This window comes from Chiloscyllium plagiosum, unplaced genomic scaffold, assembly GCF_037043375.1.
Source record: "Chiloscyllium plagiosum isolate Xiang-an unplaced genomic scaffold, Cpla_swu_hap1 HiC_scaffold_12, whole genome shotgun sequence".
NCBI lineage: Eukaryota > Metazoa > Chordata > Chondrichthyes > Orectolobiformes > Hemiscylliidae > Chiloscyllium > Chiloscyllium plagiosum.
Window position 1 is genome coordinate 99890559 of NW_028270150.1, and position 23577 is coordinate 99914135.

Here is a 23577-nt window from a genome sequence, read left to right on the forward strand (position 1 = left end):
ACAACATGAATCTCCAAGCATTGGAAATTGTACAGTGGAGGACAGCCAAGTGAGGTTGTGCTGAAATGCTGGTTAGGCCTCAAAAGAGTGCTGTGTGCAGATCTGGTCACCACATTATGGGAATATATTCTTGCACTAGAGAAGTTACAGAGGAGAATTATCAAGATTCTGCATGGGCTGGAGAATCTGAGCTGAGGAAAGACTGAGTAGGCTGGGGTTGTTTCAATAGTGTAGCGAAGTTTGAGGGAGGACCTAATAGAGTTAGGCAAGAGTAAGGCACACTTGATGAAGCATGGCACAAGACAAAGCGCAGCAGGTTAGGCAGTATCTGAGGAGCAAGAGAGTCAAGGTTTTGGGCAGAACCTTACTTCGGGTCTGGGGGAGTGCGGATGGAATGGGGCTTAGAGATAAATGGGGGGTGGGGTGGAGCTATGGGAAAGGTAGGTGGGGTGGCGATAGGTGAACAAAGGTAGGAAATGATGGTGGGAAGTAAGGAGTGGATAAGTGGGAGAGAAGATGGACAGATAGATTAGGCCAAGAAGGCAGATCTGAGTTGGAGGCATAGACCTGGGATGGGAGATATGGAAACTGGTGAATTCAATGTTCATGCCATGAGGTTGTAGGTTCCCAAGGCAGAAGATGAGGTGTTCCTCTTCAGGTTTGCAGGTGGCCTTGTGTAGGCATTAGAGGAGGCCCAGAATGGATATGTTCTCGGGACCGAGAGGGGGAGTTGAAGTGGATGGACACAGTGAGGTGGGGTTGGTTGGTGCGTACAGACCAGGTATGTTCCCTGAACTATTCTGCAAGTTTGCGCTCTGTCTCGGTGATGTAGAGGAGATCACATTGAGGGCACCAGATGTAATAAATGATCTTTGTTAACCTGCCCCAGTGGGCCGAATGGCCTGTACTATTAATGCCAAAGAGATGGAGAGGAAAATAAGAAAAGTACATTTTTTTAAAAATCTGTTGTAAGATCTGAAAGAAAGAGCTTACGTACTTGAATGAGTGGCAGATGAAGTTTAATTTAGATAAATGTAAGGTGTTGCATTTTGGGAAAGCAAATCTTAGCAGGTCTTATACACTTAATGGTAAGGTCCTAGGGAGTGCTGCTGAACAGAGACCTCGGGATGCAGATTCATAGATAGGATAGTGAAGAAGGCATTTGGTGTGCTTTCCATTATTGGTCAGAGTATTGAGTACAGAGGTTGGGAAGTCATGTTGCAGCTGTACAGGACATTGGTTTATGGAAGATTGCTTGCAATTCTGGTCTCCTTCCTATCGGACAGATGTTGTGAAATTTGAAAGGGTTCAGAAAAGATTTATGAGGATTTTGCCAGGGTTGGACAACGACCTGATGAAGGGGCAGTGCTGTAAAAACTAGTGCTTCCAAATAAATCTGTTGGACTATAACCTGGCATTGTGATTTTTAACTTTGTACACCCCAGTCCAACACCGACCCCTCCAAATCATATCATAATTTAGAAAGTCTTCCTGTATTTTTTACCAAAGTGGATAGCTTTACATTTGTCCACATTATACTTTATTGATTATCCATTTGCCCACTCACTTGCCAAAATCACATTGAAGCATCTCTGCATTCTCCTTACAGTTCACCCTCCCAGCCGGTTGTGTTGTCTGCAAACTTGGAAATATTTCATTTAGTTCTTCCATTGTTAAGTTCTTTTCCCTGAGATCCTTACACACTTGATGCAACTGCAAAAGCCAACGTCTGTGAACAAGCAAAATTTATTAAGTACAGTACAGTACAAGCTTCGGAGAAACCCTGAACACTCTTCACCATACTTGCAAAGCATATCCAGGGAAGATCTCTGAACAAGGGAAACAGTCCTTCCTTTATACAAAATCTTTACATCACAGTCAGTAATGCCCACAAGACAACACCCAGCCACTCCCTCTCAGTCGCATGCCACTCAAGGCACAATGCAGTGACCACATCATCTCCAGAAACAATGTAATGCAAATCATCCCTTCATAGCCAGATCTGGCATGAATTGTATTTTTTTTATAACTACGGGGTGCAGTCATAATTTCTATTGCAGTGTTCCAACTGACTTCTGACTAGGTGGTGATGATGCAAATGGCTCTGAATGGCCATATGTTAATAGATCTGAATAATAGGAGATGATGGTGTAAATTTCTTACAATGTATCTGTACATCAGAGGCATCCCACCCTAGCCTTTGAGCATCCAATTTCCTGCAGGTCAGCAGAGCAAACCAACCCTTATTAATATCACACCATCTAAATTGTTAATATACATTGTTCATTAGGCATCTCAATATTCAGTTATCAATTAAACGGCATTATGGTGTGCATTGCAGGGTAACTGAGAAATGCTTGGTAACCAGAACTGAAATTAGTGCTTCTTTATGATAGATCAGTTATTGGTTAAACGGCGTTATAACAGATAACCAGCACTCATAAATTACTGCTCGTTTACAATCAGATCGATTATCCGAACAAAATACTCCCCAGCCATCTCGTTCGGATAATTGAGATTCTACTGTAGTTGGAGTCCTAGTGATTCCCTGCCTCTTGCAAAAAAAAATGTTTACTCCTACTCTTTTTTTTGCCTGCCAGACACTTCTCCAATCAATGTCAGTACATTACCTCCAATCCAACGTGTTTTAATTTTGTATGCTAATCTCTCATGTGGGATCTTATGAAAGCCTTCTGAATAATTCGTATCGATTAGCTTCCCCTTAACTCATCTGGTATCATCCACCAAAATTTCCAATGATTTGTTGAGCATAATTTCCCTTTTGTAAATCCATGCTGATTTGCAATCCTCTCACATGTGGACTTGATTTGATTTTTGGTTTATTATTGTCACGTTTACTGAGATATAGTGAAAAGTATTGTTTTGCGTGCTAGCTTGACAAATTATACCTTGCATAAGTACATAAGGATCGTAGAACAGAATGCAGAATATAGTGTTGCAGTTACGTAGAAGATATAGAGAAAGATCAACTTTAAAATATGAGGTCCTTTCATAAATCTGATAACAGCAGGGAAGAAGCTGTTCTCAAGTCTTTTGGAGTAAAGTTTTCTAACTTCAGTATGTTTCATTTTTTAATTATGAATAAAGAAATTAAGCAGGTATAGAAATTAAATTAGTAAATTAATATTCACTACAAAGTGAGTGTCTAAAAGTTGCTGTAATAGCTTCACAAAGCAAAATTCATAAAAAAAAATGCACAATAATGAATGTGTTTTCCAGACAAATTTGATACAGAGGATTGAACTGTCATTTATGCAGAACTGTTTGCTAAATGGTTTTAATGCTTGCAGAGTTGTCAAATATGTATAACTGTTCTTCTGTTCCAGGTCACAGTTTTGTTCTCTCTCTCAAAGGATGCACATGTAGACAAACGCAGTAATTGTAATAATATGACTGCACCAGTACTGGTAGTCAGTTTTGGGGATGGTCATTCTCTTAGCATGAACTTCTCAAGGCACAACGGATCCTACAAAATGGACGTACTGACTGTTGGTTTCAATGAGAGTGATGACGCACATTTCCCAAATGCAAGTTGGAAAGGTAAGTTACAGTCTGAGTGCTTCAGAGAGCATTGTCTCATACTAAGTTTGCTGACAGTCACATGCCTATTAGCTGTGCCAGAGTGGGCAATATCCTGATTTCAAAAATTAAGGAAGGGTAGTGGTGTTTGAGACACCATTATAAAGTTAAAATGCCAGATTTAAACATAGCAAATAGACTGATTTTAAATTGAACAATATTGAATGGCAAAACATCAGTTATCCTACTGAACATATATTGTAGATTAAGAGGATGTGGAATGAAAGTTAATTTGTAGACTGCGTATTCAGTCTCAAGAATGCTGTCTGTAAACAGTGGTAAAAGGGTGCTGAAATTAGTGAGGTCACGACGATAGTACTACAGAGGAACCTCGATTATCTGAACAAGATTGCACGGTCCCGATGCTTGGCTGATCTGTGTTATCTGAACATTCGATTATCTGAGCAAAATACACCCTGTCTGTGCCGTTCAGATAATCGAGGTTCCTCTGTATATAAAACTTCTGAATCCTTATTTAAGGAGGGATCAACTTACATGGAAGCAGTTCAGAGAACGTTTGATGTGTTGTCTTATGAGGAGAGATTGAGCAGCTGTGCTTCCATTTGGAATTGAAAAGAATAAATGGTGATCTTAGTGAAACAAAGGGTGTTGATTGTGTGGATTCTGAGTGGTGTTTCCTTGCTTGAGGGATCTAAAATTAGGGATACTTAGAAAATAATGAGTCTCCTTTCGGGTTGCTGTTCTTTGGCATTCTCCACACAAGACAGTGGTTGAGGTGAGTGACGTAAAATATTCAAGGTTAATTTTGATCTCAAGGGGAATCTAGGATGAGGGAGCAGTCAGGAAAATGGAATTAAGGCTGCAGTCAGATTAGCCATGATCTTATTGAATGGCCTACTTCCGTTTCTTATGTAAGTGAGTATATAAGCTTTTAAAGTCGGAAATTATGTAAACCTTGCCAGTGTTGATTGGGGCAGTTGAAGGACATTGAATCAAATTCAATAATGTTCCTTTTGGAACAAAGTCATTTTCCACTGATTGGAATGTTACGATTTGGTAACATTGTGATTTCCATAATTGTATGAAGTTATTTCTAAGTTGCTGTTTTGAAAATCTTTCCAGATATTTTGGTAGCATTTTCAATGTCTGCAGATATCAGTGCAAAAATGAACACAACATACAAGTGTACAAGTGATTCTACAGTGCAAATGGAAAATGTAAACGTAACTTTGAGTCATGTCCGATTGGAAGCTTTTCCACCAAACAACAATTTCAGTAAAACTGGTAGGTATATTTAGCTTTGACAGAATATGGAAGCTTTCAACTAGTTGATGTTTTGAGACAGTTGAATTTTTTCATTGTATTTATTTACAACCAGATTAATTATGTTTTTAGAAACTATATGCCATGCTGATACACCTCCAACTGCATCTACTACAACTCTGGTTACCACCCTGGCTCCAACAACAGTGCCACCTCCAACACCAAATCCAATTTCAGGAGCATATAATGTCACCAATAGCAATGGCACTTGCCTGCTTGCAAAGATGGGACTACAGATCAACATTACATATACAGCCCCAGATAATAAGGTAGTCAACTTAATTCTTTATACTTGAAGTGCAAATAAGAACTATTTCTGTGTTCTATCAGTGTTGTTTTGAAAAGAATTGTTTCATAAACGTGGGATTGAATGTGGTATGATCAAGCTCCAGCATGGGCACTGCATCAGTCAAATTGTGTTTTTTTTTAATTCAGTGTGTGGGAATTACTGGCTAGGCCTGCATTTATTGCCCATTCCTACTTGCCCTTGAGGATATTGATAAGCTGCCTCCTTGAATTTCTGCAGTTTTTTTTAGTGCAGAGACACCTATAATGTTATTAGGAAGTGAATTCCAGAATCAACAGTGATACTGAAGGAATGGTGGCATATTTTTAAAAACTCTGAGTGGCTTGGAGGAGAACTTGCAGGTGGTGCTGTTCCTATTTGTCTGTTGTCCTGTCCTTCTAGATGTTGGTGGTCAGGTATTTAGAGGGTGTGTTGAATAAACTTGATGAATTTCTGCAGTGCATCATTTTTGGGGTGAGCATTGCTGACTTGGCTAGCATTTATTGTCTGACCTGAGTAGCGCTTGAGACGGTGGTGGTAAGCTGTTTCTTGAACCGCTGCAGTCTGTGATGTAGGTAGACCCACAGTGATATTAAGAAGGGAGTCCAGAATTTTGATGCAGTGACAATGAAGGAATGGCGATTATATTTCCGAGTCAAGACAGTGAGTGGACTAGGACAGTACCCTGAGGAACATCTGTAGAGATGTCCTGGTGCTGAGATGATTGACTCCAATAACCATGAACACCTTGTATTATGCAAGATATGATTTTCCTCTGATTCCCATTGATTTCATTTTTGCCAGGGCTCCTTGGTGTCACACTCGGTAAAATGTCAAGCACTGTCACTCTCATTTGAATGCTGGAGTTCAGCTTTTTTGTTCTTGTTTGAACCTAGATTGGCTTGAGGTCAGGTGCTGAGTGGCCCCGGCAGAAACAGCAGTTGCTGAGCAGGTCCTATTGATAGGTGCTATCAGTTCTGTCACTTTACTGACACTCGAGTAGACTGCTGTGGTGGTAATTGGCTGGATTGATTTTGTCTTGCTTTTTGTGTACGAAAAATAAGTGAACAGTTTTGTGGAAGCTAGTTTTCTAGCTATACTGGTTAAAGGTGCAAAAAAATCTGGAGCACACAATTTCTATTAATATTGCCAGAATGTTGTTAAGTGTGTTGCTGGAAAAGCGCAGCAGGTCAGGCAGCATCCGAGGAGCAGGAGAATCGATGTTTCGGGCATAAGCCCTTCTTCAGGAGGGCCTTCCTGAAGAAGGGCTTATGCCTGAAACGTCGATTCTTCTGCTCCTTGGATGCTGCCTGACCTGCTGCGCTTTTCCAGCAACACATTTTTCAGCTCTGATCTCCAGCATCTGCAGTCCCCACTTTCTCCTAGAATGTTGTTAAGGCCCATTATTTTGCAGTATTCAGAGCCTTCAGTCTTTTCTTGAGTGGAGTGAATCGAATGGCTGAAGATTGGCATCTGTGATGCTGGGGACCTCTCGAAGAGGCTAAGATAGATAATCCATTGGGCACTTGTGGCTGAAAATTGTTGCAAATGCTTCAGCCTCACCTTCTGTAAGGATGTGCTGGATTCCATTGGGATATTTGTGGAGCAGTGGTCAGTTGTTTAATTATTCACCACCGTTCACAGTTGGATGTGGCAAGTCTGCAAGCTTGGATCTGATCTGTTGGTTGTGAGATCATTTAGCTCTGTCTATCACTTGCTGCTTCTGCTGTTAGGCATGTAAGTTGCCCTGTTTTGGAGCTTCACTAGGTTGTTGCCTTGTTTGAGTTATGTATAGTGCTGCTGCTATGTATGGTATGTCCCCCTAACTCTTTGAACCATGATTGATCCCCTTGCTTGATGTCAATAGTAGAGTGGGATCTTGCAGATCCTGTTGGAATGCAATTCTGCTGCTGCTGATGGCCTACAGCCCTTCATAGATACCCAGTCTTGAGAGACCAGATATGTTTGAAATCTGTCCCATTGTTAGCGCTGCATATCACAGTGAAGGGTATTATCATGTGAGGTGGGACTTCACCTTCATGAGAACTATGCAGTGGTCACTTAGTGACACCGTCAAGGGGAAATATGGCAGCAGATTGAGTTCAGGTATGCTTTTCCCCTCACCACCTGGCACACACCCAGTCTAGAAGCAAATGTCTGTTAGAATCCACCAAGCTCAATCAAGAATGTTCCTGCTGAACCACTTGGTGGAGGTTGAAATCGTTCACTTTGTGTGTGCATTTGCACCCTTCGTGTATCCTTCAAGTATTCAACATTGAGGAATGCTGGCTCATCAGCTGAGGAAAGACAGTTTATGGTGGTGAGCAGGGGGTCTCCTGCCCATTTTTGACCCAATACCATGAGACAATACCATTGTGCCCTTCCTGGGCACAGCTCTCAAAAACTTCTCCATCCAAACTATTTGAACTTAATAGATTCCAGTGAATATTAGGGAAGTGAAAGTCACCCATGACAACAGCCCTATAATGTCTACGCATTTTCAAAATCTGCCTCCCAATCTGCTCCTCAGTGTCTCTGTTGCTATTAAGGAGCCTGTAGAAAACCCCCAATAAAGCGACTGCTCCATTCTTGTTTCTGACTTTCACCCAGCTAAGCCCTGGGACATCCAACAATCATTCTTGCCCCTGTGATATCCAAGACTCCATAATGGCAACAACATCATAGTTCCAAGTACTGCTCCATGTTCGAGTTTGTCACCCCTATTCCTGATACTACTTGCATTAAAACAGATACATGTCAACCCATCACACTGATTGAACCTTTGCCCTATCGGGTGCTGATCTCCCCCCTCACAGACACACTGCATGCTGTAGCTGGCTGTTCACTACCTACGCCATCATCTGATCTGTAGCTCAGGTTCTGTTCAAGTAAGGAAGACTTTACAGAGTGGGCAGGGCTATTTTGCTGTTGGAGGTCAGTTGAGAGTCCACCGCATTACAGAGGAACCTCAATTATCCAAACGAGATAGGCGGGCACTATTTCATTCAGATAATTGATTATTTGGTTAATTGATTCAATGCCTTTCCTCTGGGAGGTTTGTATTGAATCTAGGCAGCACACCAAATGTGAACAGCCCTCCTCCCACTCTGGAGCAGCTGGAGTGGACACCAACAGTAAGACTGCTGCAGCTGCCTTTGTGGGGTGTGTCTCCAAATAGTGTGCGCACACAACCTTTTACTGCAACTTTTTGACAAGTTTCACCTCTGCCCTGTACAGGACAATGTTGGAATATCTGGGGAATGGGGGGTGTTTAGGTTACACCCCTATGTAGAGCTCCAGGGAAAGTGTGGGGAGAGGGCGGGAGGTCAGTCATTTGGAGGCAGTGCCTGGGCTCTCATCGATGTCCAGGACTGTTCTCAGCAGCATTTCAGTGAGCCGAGATAGTTTTTGATCATTGTAAACAAAAGACGCAATCAGGGTTGAAACAGCTCTTTGATGTAACGTTTCTATCGGGACCTCGATCTCCTTCAGATAATTCGATATTCGGATAATTGATATTCAGATAATCGAGGTTCCTCTGTACTGTGGATATAGAGTCACATATAAGCCAGACCAAGTAAGGAAGCAAGTTTCCTTCCCTGAACGACATGAGTGAGTAGGTATTTCTGACAATTGGCAATGGTTTTGTGGTAATCATTAGACTCTTAATTCTAGGTGTTTACAGAATTCAGATTCCATCTGCCATAGCAGAATTCAAATCAAGGTCCTCAGAACATGAGCTGCGTTTCTGCATTAATAGTTAAGTGATAATATCAGGAGGCCATTGCCGTCCCTGGAAACTCTTGTTGACAATATATATTACTGCTACTGAACATCAGTGGAGGAGCTGAATGTTTGGTGATGTGGTATCAAGCAGAGTGCTGTGTCGTGGATGGCGTCAGGCTTTCAGAGTGTTGTTGGAGTTGCATTCATCTCGGCAGGTGGAGATTATTCCATCACAGTCCTGACTTGTGCCTTGTAGATTTGTTGGAGTCAAGAAGTGTGTTGCTCACTGCAAGGTTCCTGGTCTGTGACCTATTCTTAGAGCCACAGTACTTGTATGATTAGTCCAGTGCAGTCACTGGTTACCCCCAGAATGTCATTGAATGTCAAGGGACAATGTTAGATAGTCTCTTGTTAGAGATGCTCACTGCCTGGCACTTCTGTGGTCTAAATGTTATTTACCACTTGTAATTCCAAGTCTGGATGTTTTCCAAGTCATCCTGCATTTGGGCATGGACTGCTTCAGTATCTCGAGTCATAAATAGTGTTGAACACTGTGCTCTTGTCAGCAAACAGCCCCACTTCAGACCTTATGATGGAGGTCATTGAAGCTATTGAAGACATTTAGGTCAAGGACAGTATCTGAGGAACCCCTGCAGGGATGTCCTGAAGCCGAGATGACTGACATTCAGCAACCATCTTGCTATATGCTCCAGCTTTGCTTGAGCTCCTTGTTCCGCACTCAGTCAAATAGGGCATTTGATGTCAAGGACAGCACCCTCATCTTATGTCTGACAATCAGCTGTTGTGTCCATATTTGGATCAAGGATTTAATGAGGTCGGAAGCTGGCTCTGACAGAACCCAAACTGAATGTCCGTTTATTGCTCAGCAAATACTGCTTGATAGTTCCATTGATATCCTCTTCCAGCGCATTACTGATGCACAAATGTAGACTGATGGAGTAGTAATTGGCTGGATTGGACTTATTTCCTTTTTGTATACAGGACATACTTGAGCAATTTTCCACATGGACAAGTAGATGACCAGGAAAAGACTAGTAGTTATTGACATCTTTAATAAGGGGAATGTCGAATCCACTCCACTCCTTTCACCTCTGATGTTAGAATTGATGCCTTTGTAGCCCACCATTTCACAGCAGAACTTCTGTACACCCCACCCACCTGAAAACAAACTGATACCCACACATGCATGCACACTCTTCACATGGGGTCACAAAAAAATCGTAAGGTATTAAAATGGTATCACAATGAGGGAAAAGAATTGAGAAGCACTGCTGAAGTTGCTGGGTTTTTTTTAAAAGAAAGGTTTTAAGGGAGAAATGCTGGAGTGATGTGTAGAAAGTGAAACTCATTGAATTACCTTTTTACAAGAGCTGGTGCAGACTCTGGCCGAATTATTTCCTCCTATGCTGTACTATTGTGATTCTTCATTCTGTACTCCTAATTGGCTGTATGTTCATTCAGGGGTTGTCTGTTCACATTTTATTAGACAGTAATAACTCTGGTTAATTTATTATGTTGATGGACTCTGGCTTTGTTTTCTAAGTGTCCTTTTATTATTTTTGCCATTCCTTGTTTTTGTGTAAATCATTTTTTGTTTAATTATAACTTGTGCTTTTAAGGTTTTAAATAGAATCAGCCCATTTTAATTGAGTTCTTTGAGTCTATGGCCCAAACTGATCCTTTAGGCCCTCTTTAATTTCAATGGAGTGTCCAAAATTCTGTAAACTACCCCACCCTTAGACTTAAGTACAAACCAAAGAAGTTATATTTACAGACCAATTTATAAAACTCAATTACATCACCATTCTTAAATTTAACTCATCAGGCCACAACTCCAGAGGTGTTGGTGGCATAGTGGCAATCTCATTGGATGAAAAATCTTAAGGAGAAACAAGGGACCCTCAGCAAGTCTGGCTACATCTGTGGAAAGAGCAAGAATTATTGTTTGGAGTTTAGTATGACTCTTCTGAGGACACTTCCTCTTCGCCATTCAGAATTCCGTATTCCTAAATACCAGACTCCAATTTAGGAACGTGAGAACTGGTGGTATTTAAATTGAACAAATAAAAACAAGAAGTTTTGAATTTGAAAGATAATCAGCAATGGTCACTCTGAAACTGTCATTGCTTGTCACAAAACCTATGTTTCACTAATGTCCTTCAGGAAAGGAAATAGGCCATCCTTACCTGGTCTGGCCATCATTTGACTCCAGGCCCACATCAATGTGGTTGAGTCTTAAGGGCCAAGCAAACTATTCAGTTTAAGCTTGCAACTCACTGAGACCTTCTCAATGGCAATTAGGGATGGGCACTAAATCACGGCCTAACCAAGGGTATCCACCTCCTATAAAAAGAGCTCAAAATAAATCATCTGATTTCAACTTCACAGTTTCTTGCTGAAATTATCATTGGCAGTATTTATTCACCAAAGTGTTCCAGCCATTGTTCTTTGTTAAAGATAGAGTGCAAGCTGCCAGGGGATGCAATGTTTTCCTTCATGGCTACTGGGCCGAGATTCATTTGTGTTTTATCGAGTCATAGAGATGTACAGCACGGAAACAGACTCTTCAATCCAACTCATCCATGCTGACCAAATATCTTCAATTAATCTAGTCCCATTTACCAGCACTTGGCCCAGATCCCTTTAATCCTTCCTATTCATGTACCCATCCAGATGCCTTTTAAATGTTGTAATTTTCCCAGCCTCCACCACCTTCAGTAGCTTACTTCACACGTGCCACCCTTTGCATGAAAATATTGTCCCCCAGGAGCCTTTTAAATCTTTTCCCCTCTCGCCCTAAACCTATGCCCTCTACTTCTGGACTTCCGCACCCCAGGGAAAAGACTGTGTATTTACCCTATCCATGCCCCTCATGATTTTATTACCTCTGCAATGTCATCCCTAAGCCTCTGACACTCCAAGGAAAACAGCTCCAGCCTATTCAGCTTCTCTCTATAGCTCAAACCCTCCAATCCTTGCAACATCTTGTAAATCTTTTCTGAACCTTTGCAAGTTTTTCAACGTCCTTTCAATGGGAGGAAGACTGGAGTTTACACGCACAATATTCCAAAAGTGGCCTAACCAATGTACAGCTGCAACGTAACTCCTATAGTCAATGCTGTGACCAGTAATGGAAAGCATACTACATGCCTCATTCACTATCCTATCTAACTCTGACTCCATGTTCAAGGAACTATGAATCTGCACATCAAGGTGTTTTTGTTCAGCAACACTCCCCAAGACTTTACCATTTAATGTATAAGTCCTGCCCTGATTTGCCTTTCCAAAATATGGCGCCTCATGTTTACTTCAAATGAGATAGCTATATTTGGTCTTGCCCTTTTGGGAGCCACAGGGACATCTATAACTGTAACAGACAGTTGGATGTACCCTGTGCCATATTGATGACTCTCAATTCATATTTTTAATTTTTGGAGGAAATGGCTAAATCTTTTTCTGAAGGGACAACTAATTTCTCTTTTTAATCAAGCTTCTGTTTGGGTCTCAAATTTGAAACTTAACCCAAATATACGGTTCTGTTCAGAGGTACAAGTCATGACTTTTAGTGCAGAAATCCCTTCTGATCAGTCTAACAATTGATTGTTTGTTGATGCATAATCTTGAATAAAGGATGGCTTGTGCAGATGTATAATTCCAGCGGGCTTTGTCTTATGCCAAGTGCAACAAACAACTCCACAGACAGCCAAGGGAGTTGTTTTCTTTCGCCATCTACCCATGGTGATCGGAAGATTAGCTGCTGCAGTTAGAAATTCATGCTTCTCCCCCTCGTGTGGAAAGAATCTGAGAATAATTGAGTCTGTTTGAGCTATGGCTATAGCAGCATCACATTGAAGTTCTTTACACCAGAATTCTTGGAAATGCCATCATCAAATATTGAAGCATGTGCTTCAGATGTGCAAGTTAGCCTGAAGGTTCTTTTCAAATACTGCGTTACTGGCAGCTTCAGGGTCATGGTGTTGTGCTGCCTGTGTTCAATTTTGCTGCACGTGGAGGTCTCCTTGTGGAGGTTCTGACGCAGGAACACTCCCAAACAGCATTGGAGTTGAAAAGACAGGTGCCAGCAGTAACATAAAGTGAAACCATTGTTAGCTGCCAAGGATATTTGTCAATCTAGTAAGCTTCCTTGTCGTTACTAACCATACCTGTTGCATGAAGTCTTCCCGACATCTTCCTCTTCCTACCAGTCACTGTGTCTTCACTTACTGCCACTTCTCATTGGACATCAACTTACAAGGCTGTCATTCATGCTATCTCAGATGCATGTCAGTTTTAGGGAAACATAATTCCAATCATTTCCCCGACTATTCCCGAGTGCACTCTCAAAATTTAGCCTTGTGCTTCTAGCAACTATCTGAATAGTTGGAGTTTGAGATTGTTGCTTGGTTTCTTCCTCCATCAGCCTCTTAGGCACTAGGTTAACCCTTAGTAACTCTTTCTAAGTTTGTTCCCTGGAATGTGAGCATTGCTGAGTGGGTCAGCATTTTTCGTCCAACTCTAGTCCTAGAGAAGATGCTTAGCTGTCTTTTTGAGCTGCACTCCTTGGGGTGTGGAAGCACTCGTTGCTGATAGGAATGGACTACAAAACTTTGAAGGAATGATCCTAAGTCAGGATGCTATCTGACTTGGAAGAGAATTTGTAGGTAATGGTGTTGCCATGCATCTGCCATTGCCCATTGAGGTCGTAGAAGTTACAGGTTTGGAAAGTGCTGTTGAAAGAGATTTGGCAAGTGCAATCTTTTGTACTGCTGGCAAGCAAGATTGACTATGACTGTTGCTGATTTTCGCAGTACAGATAGTTCCCATATAAAGCGTGTTTCAGCAGTGCAATTTGATTATAATGTTGCTGAAGAATTAGTCTGAGCGTGTTGTCGTCTTGCTTAGGTTTGTTGTGTAAGAATCGGACCACTGTGCTAATCAGGTACCTGTTACACAACAAACCTAAACAAGTAGACTCGACATGCCCAGAGATTCTAGCCACACTTCCATACATTGAAGACATCTCGAAGATGACAACCAGTCTACTTTGGCCCCTGGCATCATGGTAGCCCACAAACCAATCAGCCGCACTGAAACAGCTTTTGATGAATCTACAGAACCCTGTACCAACAACCAGCAGAACCAACTTCATATACAAAATACTGCAGCAAACATTACATCAGACAGACTGGCAGGAAACTAGCCACCAGGATACACTAGCACCAATGTGCCACCAAAAGACGCGATCAGCTATCCCTAATGTCCTTACACTCAGATGATGAGGGACACCAGTTCAACTGGGACAATACATCCATCCTAGGACAAGCTAAACAAAGGCATGCATAGGAATTCCTAGAGGCCTGGTGTTCAAACAGAACTCCATCAATAAACACATCAAACTGGACCCCATTTATCAACCTCTGAGAAAAAGCACTGGAATTATCCACTCCTTGGATAAGCATGTGGACGATGATGAGATAGTGTAGGGTGATGGGCTTAGATTAGTTCATAGGTCGGCAGAACATCGAGAGCTGAAGGGCCTGTTCAGAGCTGTATTGTTCTATGTTCTAAATGATATTATCCACCTTAACAGACCAAGACAAACAGAAAGCGGGACAGAACACCAGCACTTCAACGGAGGCTCACTGATAATGTACCCTAGCATGGTAAAGAAACGTCTAAGAACAAATCTTACAGCTCAGTGAGCAAACTTACAACCTGAGCTACAAATCTTCTCAAAACAAATTTCTGCTTTGTTCTTGAACTTTCATATCACACAGTCTAAACCAACCCCAAAGAATAGTCAGAAGACAATCACCCACAGCCATCCACTTCTGCAACCACAACTGACCTGAAGGTGGTGGTGACGAGACCCTCTGTCCCTGCTTTGACAACATGTTAAATTTACTTTTGTTTCACGAATAAATATGATTTAGACTTCATTCAGGCTGTGCTATACTTGGTGTTAGGATTTTGGATGATTTTTGAGCAATCGTGAGTGATATTATTTGCTGATCTACCCCCAACCCCACTTTTCCCATAGACCCCCTTATTTCTGTTAAGCAATTTTCTATTAAGCAAGGTTTAGCTAGAACGCAATTACGGCTTTATAGGAGAGCTACCTGTATATATTTATGCTACAGTTAGTGTGAGGACAGCGATATGCTTAACATTGCAAGACTGTTTTGGCTCAACATTAGTACCTCCAACTGATTGGTGCAAAATCAGGCACCAGTCAGATTAGGGAAGCCTTCAAAGTTTGTTGTTTAACTGTCAAGCCTGTTGGCATTAGGCCAAACAACCTTCTTCTCTCAGAAGCAATCTGAATGCTGAACAGAACTGAATAGTGACTAAAGTCCCTGTTCAGAACTTCTGCAGGAGATCAGCCTCATGTGCCAAGGTGAACTCTAATACTCAAACATTTTACAGTCTTGCAAAAGCAGGAAATAGGCTCTTCCAGATGTCCTGCAATCTTCGAATTCTAGTTCAAGATTGAGGTATTGTACATATCTTTCACCATCAACATAATCTCTCCAAATAACAGACATATACATCAGTTAATATCTATAAGTTTGAGTTGAAAACTTAATGCTAAGAGTTGTGATGCCACATAATTATATGGTTTGATGAATGAGACTATTTGAACATAGTAACCTAATCGTTTATATGCTAATGGTAACTTGTTTTCGGGTAGTATTTTTAATAGTCTAAGTACCCATGATTCAGGGCAGGGTTAGAGAAGCAGTTATCAAATAAACCTGGCCAGAGACCCTGGAAAACTGATAATTGCAAATAGGGAATTGGCAAATGATTGAACTGGTAATATTCATCAGTCTTTACTATAGAAGAAACCGGTAACATCATGGAAAGAGCTGTAATCAGAAAATGGAAAGGAGAAAAGAATTCCATTTAGTCACCAGCAAAGTGGCATTGAGCAAATTGTTGGAGCTGTGGATTGACATATGTCTGGGTCCTCATGGGCACCAACCTAGAGTCTTCAAAGAAGTGATTAGTGAGATAATTGATGCATCATCTTTAATTTTTCAAAATTTCCTCTATTCGGGGAATATTGCAATATAATGGTATACATAGAATATAGCTTCTTTGTTCCCAAAGGGAGGGAGAGAGAAAGCAGAAAACAACAGATCAGTTAGCTTAACATCTGTTTTAGGGAAGATGTTTGATGCTATTATTAAAAAAACTTATACCAGGGCACACAAGTTCAAGGTAATCGGGCAAAGTAAGCGTGGTTTATAATGTTTAGCTAATTTATCGGTGCAGTGGAGATTAAACGTTAGTTATAATTGTGAAAGTGAGCAAGCCTGTGGAGGGAGTTGAACACTAGGATGTTGATCATAAATTTTGTTCTAGATTTTGCATGATGACATTACAGGTTAGTGTGATTGACCATAAGAAATAGAAACAGGAGTTGGCAGTTCACCCCTCAAGACTGCTTCACCATTTGTAGAATCATGACTGATCTGACGTTCCTTGTCCACATTCCTGCCCTCTCCCTGTTACCTTTAATTTCCCCTACTGATGAAGAATCCACCTATCTCAGGCCTAAATATGCGCATGGACTCGGCCCCCACAGCTCTCTGTGGCAAGGAGTTCAAAATACTGTACATTCAACCCTCTGAGGTGAGGAGGAATTTCTTCTCTCAATGTTAAATTGGTGTCACTTTATTCTGAGACTATCCTCTGATCCTCGACTGTTCCATGAGGGGAAACATTCTCCCGGCATTTACTCTGTCAAGGCCCTTAAGAATCCTGTTTGTTTCTATATGCACCTCTTGTTCTTCTAAACGACATTGATTTGAGACCAAACCTGTTTAACCTTTACTCATAAGACAGTACCATACCAGGGATCATCCTAGTGAAGATTATCTGAATTGCTTCCAATGAAATAATGTATCCCCTTGAATACGGGAACCAAAACTGCTCATAGTACTCCAGTGGGAACTCATCAGCACCTGACACAGGCACAAGAAAGGAAATGGTGTCAGTAAATAGTATGAATGTGGTGGGGTTTGATGATACTTGATCTCTTGTTCAGAAGTTGTGACTCATCAAAACTGTGATACAGCCTGGAATTACATGTGAGGAGGGGTTATTAGCAAGGACAAAGCAGATAGGAAAATTGAAACTTTATTAGGTCACTAAAAAGAAAAAAAAACAGTGGAATGTGATTTTGGCATTTTCCATAAGGCAGAAGTAACTTTTGAACCCTGGTTAGTGTTGTCTTGTATCCTCATTGCTTGTTTTTTTAAATTTTAATACCCCTGTCCAAATTGGATCTCCTCTGGATTAAAAGGTTCAAGACAATTAATGTGAGCTCCATGAAAGAGGTAGTTTGACTGGAAATGTACATTTCCCTTTTTCTCTTGTTTAATGGGATGTGGGTGTTCCTGTCAAGGGTAGCATTTACAGGAGAACCTTGATTATTCGAACAAGGTCTCAAGGTCCCATAAAACATTATATCAAAGAGGTAAGTGAATTTGGATTGCTTGTACTGAAGAACATGTGAAAAGGCTAGCAAAAACAAAGAAACACAAGCACCTCCAGTAACAACAACTGGATTTTTTTCTTATGTAAGGGTTAGTTACACAGCGCTTTGCAAAAGTGTGTGCTTTATTCCTGTCACTTTACTGGGCTGTTCATGAAATAAATGGCAGAGAAAGTAAACATGCGTGAGGTGGTGCTTCTGTCTTTCTATCACGACACTGAGTTCAGCGGAAACTGATGCTTTTGTGATTATAGAAGCTGTTCAGGACCTTGCTTAATGCTGAGATTTCATATATTTTATGAGATGATCCTTCTCAGTTTAACCTGCAATTTGCAGAATGCAAAGATTAATTTGTTTAAATAGGGTCATCAAAATTATGGATTGAAACAAACTCTCCAATAGAGCACAGCATTAGATCAGCATGGTTTCCCTTGTTTAAGGTCAAATTGATTATCTAAATCAATTATCTGAATGAAATACTGCCAGCCCGACTCCTTTGGGTAATCAAGGTGCCTCTGTAACGCCCTAACCCTATTGAACTAAGTCACTTGGAAGGCCTATTTCAGAGAGCAGTTAAGTTAACCACGTCATTGGATTTAAGTCACTTGTAGACTACACCAATAAAGATGACAGGTTTGCATCCTTGAAGTACGCGAGTGGACCAGATGGATTTTAACAATATTCAATCATCGTATCATCACCATTGCTGAGACTAGCTCTCTGTTCCAGATTAATTAACTAAATTTATATTCTACAAGATGCTCTGGTGTGATTTGAACTCCTGTCTCTACAGTGTTAGACTAACCTTTTGGATTACTGGTCCAGGGAAAGTGCAACTAAGCCACCAATGCCTCATTTTTAAAGGTTTGTTTTAAGCACGAACCTTCAGTCTTAATTTAAAAGGTGATTCCTTTTAGTTTAAATTGTAATGTGAAAAGCAATGTGTTATTGAGGATGCAATATTCTCATATCAAGTATCTTTTTTGTTTCTTAGACTGCAGTGAAAGTTTTTAACATCCTGCCAAACTCGACACATGCAGATGGAAACTGCAGTAGTGATCATGCCTTGCTCCAGCTGACTGATGACCCAACTAAGCTGATTTTTGTGTTTATTGTGGTGAGTGAAGAATGCTCTATATTAAACATGCAGGTTGTGCAAATTCCATTGTTTCATTTCTGTGGTATGTAGCTTTAATAGACCATTTCTTTGTTTGGTTTAACATCTCCCTGCTGTTTGTAGATATGTTGAGTGACAGAACTTGTCATATTTGGCTATGTTGCCTTTGAATGTTCTACACGTGAACATAAAGTGAGCATTACGAAATATTTTCACTTGGGAGGCAATAAAGCTCAGGGCTAGTCTTGATTTCAACAGATTCTGCAACCTCACATAGATTCAACAGTTGACATGAACAACTTATAGCCTAGCGTGAGGTTTCTGGTGTGGTCCTAGATCTGCACACTTTACTAACTCAGCTCAGGTTGGGAAACTCAGGATGTTTCCTGGTCCAACTTGTATCATGTGTTTGTCCATGGACTGTTAGCTTGCTCTTAACTGAATAAACTCTAGTTTTAGTACCATTTTTGAAAAGGTACTAAGGATTAACCAAATAATTGGTCAGTCTGATTCCAGTGATGGGAAATTATTCAAATCAATTCCACAAGCTGCCATGTTGAAAGATATAAATTAATTAGGGACAGTGCGGTTTTGTTAAGGCAAGCTCATGTCTTACTAACTGAATTCTTTGACAAAGTAACATGCAGGTTTGCGGGTGGTACTGTGGTTATTAGTAAGACATGTGGCAAGATTCTATATCAAAGAGAAGTAAGCAAAGGTAACACACTCTGCAATGCTGGGGAACAGTGGTGCATGGATCCAAACTTGGCTGAGTGCTGCATACAAAGGGTAATACTCAATGTGAATGTTTTTGCAAATGGACAGCAGTTTGCAGTGGCGTTCCACAGGGGCACAGTGTTGCATCTCGTCTGTTGTAAACATTAATGAATCAGAATTAAATGTGGGAAGCATGATGGGAAATTTGTAAATGGCACAAAACTGGTTTGTTTAATTGTCAGTGAAGAGGGTGGCTGTTGACTTCATAATGATATGTGATTTAGTTGACTGGGTAGAGAAGTGACAAATGGAATTCAATACAGAGAAGTGAGTGATTGCATCTTTGGGGCTAGTAAACAGAACAAGGAAGTACACAATAATTAGATTTTGAGAGGGATAGAGAAAATAGGGAACCTTGGAGTTCATCACAGGTTCTTAAATGTGGTGGGACAGGTGTATAAGTAGGTTTTTCAAGAAATGCATGAGGATGCTGGGATGAGCTATAGAGTAGAAAGGTTAGGTTTGGATTTTATTGTCACGTGTACTCAAGTATAGGAGTACCGTGAAGTGTGTCCAATGTTGCCACATGACACCATCTTGGGTACAAAAATATGTAGGCACAAAGTAGTAAAATAAACACAGTTAACTGTAACAGGTCTCCATAGAATAAGTAGAAAAATAAAGAAATAAAATAATAAGTAACATTTAAATTTCTCCTTAATATAAACGAGAAAAATAAAGGAACGAAGTTCAATGTTCAACAGTCTTTGAGTGCTTGCCATGGGATCAATTTCCTCTGCTTAGCTTGCTGTCTGGGAGACCTCAGCTGCCTGTTCTTGCCACTGCTGCAAATACCGGGGGACCTCCTTCACCACTCAGTCTTCCTGCTTCTGGCTGCAATGTCATCATCGCTGCTTTCACCACCACCAATCTCCTCCTGCTGTTGCAGTCTCCAATCACTAGGTGCGCATTAGGTTCAGCTCTCCCTGCTGGACACCAAACCAAGAGACTGCTACAGGCTGCTGAAAGACTCTTGCACCATGCCAGGAGGGTGCATTGCCAAGTCAGTGCTGAGGCTGGAAGAAGAAAGAAAGAAAGAATCAAGGAAAAAAGAGAAAGAAACATTAGTGGATGAGCTGCTGGTGAAGTGTCCTACTGTGCTGCCATCTTGAAATATGGGAAGGTATGACTAAATGCTGGAAATATGTAAAACATTGGTTCAGCCACAGCTGGAATTTCATGTAAGATTCTGGTGACCGCATTCAGGGAAGTTCACTTCTCTGGAGGGAGAACCGAGGAGTTTGTTACCAGGACATAAAATTGCCACAACAACGAAGAATTGGATATACTAAGGTTATTTCCACACAGCAAATAAGGCTGAGGGAGGGGTGGCTTAACTGAGGAACTTAGAGTAGAAAGAAAGGACCTGAGAAGACATTAATTATTAGAGGACATGGACTTAAGGTTGAAGGATAAGAATGGATATGTGGAGAAACATTTACTCAAAGGGCAATGGGTGTGCGGGATTCACTGAAATAAATCAAAGACCTGTGGATGCCAGAGGTCTGAAACAAACAAAAAAACATTGCTGGAGAAATTCAGCAAGTCTGCCAGCATTTATAAAAAGAAAAGAGTTTTCATTTCGAGTCTATTCGAAAGAAGACCTCTATAACTCCATGATTGTAATTTAGTTTGTACTGATGTTTTTAATTTAATCTGATATTCTTGTTTTAATGTTTTATGTGAAGACTTGTTGACTTTATTGTTGTTTCCTGTAATGACTTTTCAAAATGGTGCCTACTGTTCCTTTTATTACTCCAATGTTTTGGTATTCGCCCTATAATATGAAATCTGTTGTTTTTTGTTCAGAATACTACTACTAACAAGTTTTACCTAAAGGAGCTTTCCATTTCCACAAGAATTCCATCTACTGCTCAAGGTAGGCGTCAACTTTCAAAAATGCATCTTGTCACATTTAAAATGTTGGGTAATTGAGGGAAATAGTTCTGATCAGTGATGGTCTACATAATTTGGATTTGGAGTACACAAACTTGCAGTTTTTTATTTAAGCATTAGGAAAGATACTTATTGAAGACGACTTCTACTTCATGCATCTGAAATTAATAGAACTTTTCATTGTCACTCCATTTCAGAAATTTAAAAAAAAAGTTTTGAGAATATTCTTTGGTGACCTTGTGGTTTGACTGCTGAATCTGAGATCATATAGTTTAGCAGCATGTGGAGGATTCATTAATTTGGAAGTGGGTCTTGATTTTGGCAAAATGAAGGGATATAATGTGTAGTTTGGATCATTTGTGCCTGTCAGCAAGAAGACTGCAAGACTGTGGACCTGACAACAGTGCTTTCCCCTCTTTGTTGATCTCATCTGTGTTACTGAAGGAAATGTTTCTTCACACCTAACAAGACCACACTGACCCTCGGAGTATTCCACCCAGATGTATTACTCTACTTCTGACTAGTGCTCCTAGCCTACGCTTCCCTGAACACTGTGGGCAGTTTAACATGGCCAATTCACCTAACTTGCATGTCTTTGGATTGTGGGAGAAAACCAGATCACCCAGAAGAAACCCAGGCAGGCACAGTGAGACTGTGCAAACTCCACAAAGACAGTCGCCCAAGGTTGGAATCCCCCAACCTGGGTCCCTGGCACTGTGTGGCAGCAGTGCTAACCACTGAGCCACCATGTTGCCCTTTACTGTTTAGTCTGTATCATTGCTCCCTCCTCTCCCTCTGTCCCTGCGCTTGTCCACTCCTCTCGCTTTCTGCCCCCCCCTCGCTCCCTGCTCCCCTCTCTCTCTACCCCACCCCCCAAATGTACCATTGTGCGTTTGTCAAGGGCTATCAAGTAATTATCGATTATAATATACTTTAAAGATATAGTCCAGTGAATGAAACCGGAATCTGGGGTGATTTGCACGATTAACTATGGAACAGTAAGGTTTTTGGGAGGTGTGGATGTATGTAGAGGAATAGCAGTGTTTCATCAATGCCAAGTGTGATTTAAGGTTTTCAAGTGAATAAAGAATTTTTTTTTTATAAATGAGGCATAGATTACAAGTGAAAGGAAGGATAATTACATATAAAATATTGGTTAAGCAACCCAAACTCCAGACAGAATTGGTTAATTAGAGATGTAAGAGATCTAACATTTGATTGACATTTTTAAAATTTAAGAGGAGCTTGGTCATCGATGGGAAAAGACCACTTCCTTTGGTTGAGTAATCAGTAAATTGAAGGCTGATGAACTATATGATAACAGATGAAAAGATTATTTACAAGAACAAATCTTTGTTTTGAATTCAGCTGTTTTGCTTTGAGTTGATATTTCCCTAACTTTTTAATTTTGGTCTGAATTGATACTGGCCTCTATTTGAGTTTCTTTCTTAATCGGAAAATTTATTTGCTTCAAGGATAAAAATAACAATAATCTTGTAGATGTGATACTGAAATAGTAATCCAGAAATTGAGTTCTGAGTCCCACCAAGTTCATTTGTAATAAATCTCTGCTAATATGTTGATAAGCACCATAAGGAAAGTCATGAATTCTTTTAGGATTATGAATTTTAAAACCCAACCCAGTTCACTATTCCCAGGCATTCTGATCAGTATATTTCTTTAGAGTAACTTACAATGCTTAACTGCTGGTGTCCTCAGGATGTCTGTCCAGAAGTGGACAACAAAATGCCAGTGTCCTTGACACCCAAGGAACAAATTAAATATGAGGTCTTGTATGATATATTTTACCATTTCCCCTTTTGCTTGTCCCAAGAAAAGTTAATACCTAGAGTGCTGTTTACTCTTGAAAGATATTGCATTTTGTTTGCTGCATTCCTAAACATTACAACAACTTGAATTTTGTTCTTCCATCTCTTTTTGCTTTTTGCATTTAGGAAAGGAATTTACTGCTAAAAATGACAGCCTGACCTACATACAGACAACCTTGGGCAAATCGTATATGTGCCATACTGAACAAACATTGCGAGTGAATCCAAAAGTCTCCATCAATGCATTTGAGCTTCATGTTCAACCGTTCAGAGTAAATGATGCAAAATACGGAGCTGGTAAGTTATCATAATTTTAAAATATTACTATTTTGAAAAGTGATTACTGTATCATTTGAACAAAAGCACAGTTTGTAAATGGACTGTAGGTTCCTTCAACTTTGTTTGCCACTTCAGTTCTGCCTATTTCCAGACAAAATGATTTCTAGACATGGTTGAACATTAGATTTTTTTTGCTTGTGCATATCAAATTACCTTATAAAGATTTGATGTTAGCTTCATAGCTGAGAACTTTGTACAA

At 40.5% G+C, this 23577-nt stretch overlaps 1 protein-coding gene across 1 annotated transcript in view; it reads left to right on the top strand.

Annotated features, from left to right (window-relative positions):
* The window catches only part of lamp1a (lysosome associated membrane protein 1a), a 38545-nt gene that overhangs the window by 12577 nt on the left and 2391 nt on the right, over positions 1 to 23577 (top strand). Inside the window, exons 3-8 of the mRNA XM_043700240.2 lie at positions 3348 to 3561; positions 4684 to 4845; positions 4957 to 5153; positions 18415 to 18537; positions 21124 to 21193; positions 23166 to 23336. Coding sequence (XP_043556175.2) covers positions 3348 to 3561; positions 4684 to 4845; positions 4957 to 5153; positions 18415 to 18537; positions 21124 to 21193; positions 23166 to 23336 — 937 coding nt within the window. The remainder of the gene's footprint in view (positions 1 to 3347; positions 3562 to 4683; positions 4846 to 4956; positions 5154 to 18414; positions 18538 to 21123; positions 21194 to 23165; positions 23337 to 23577) is intronic.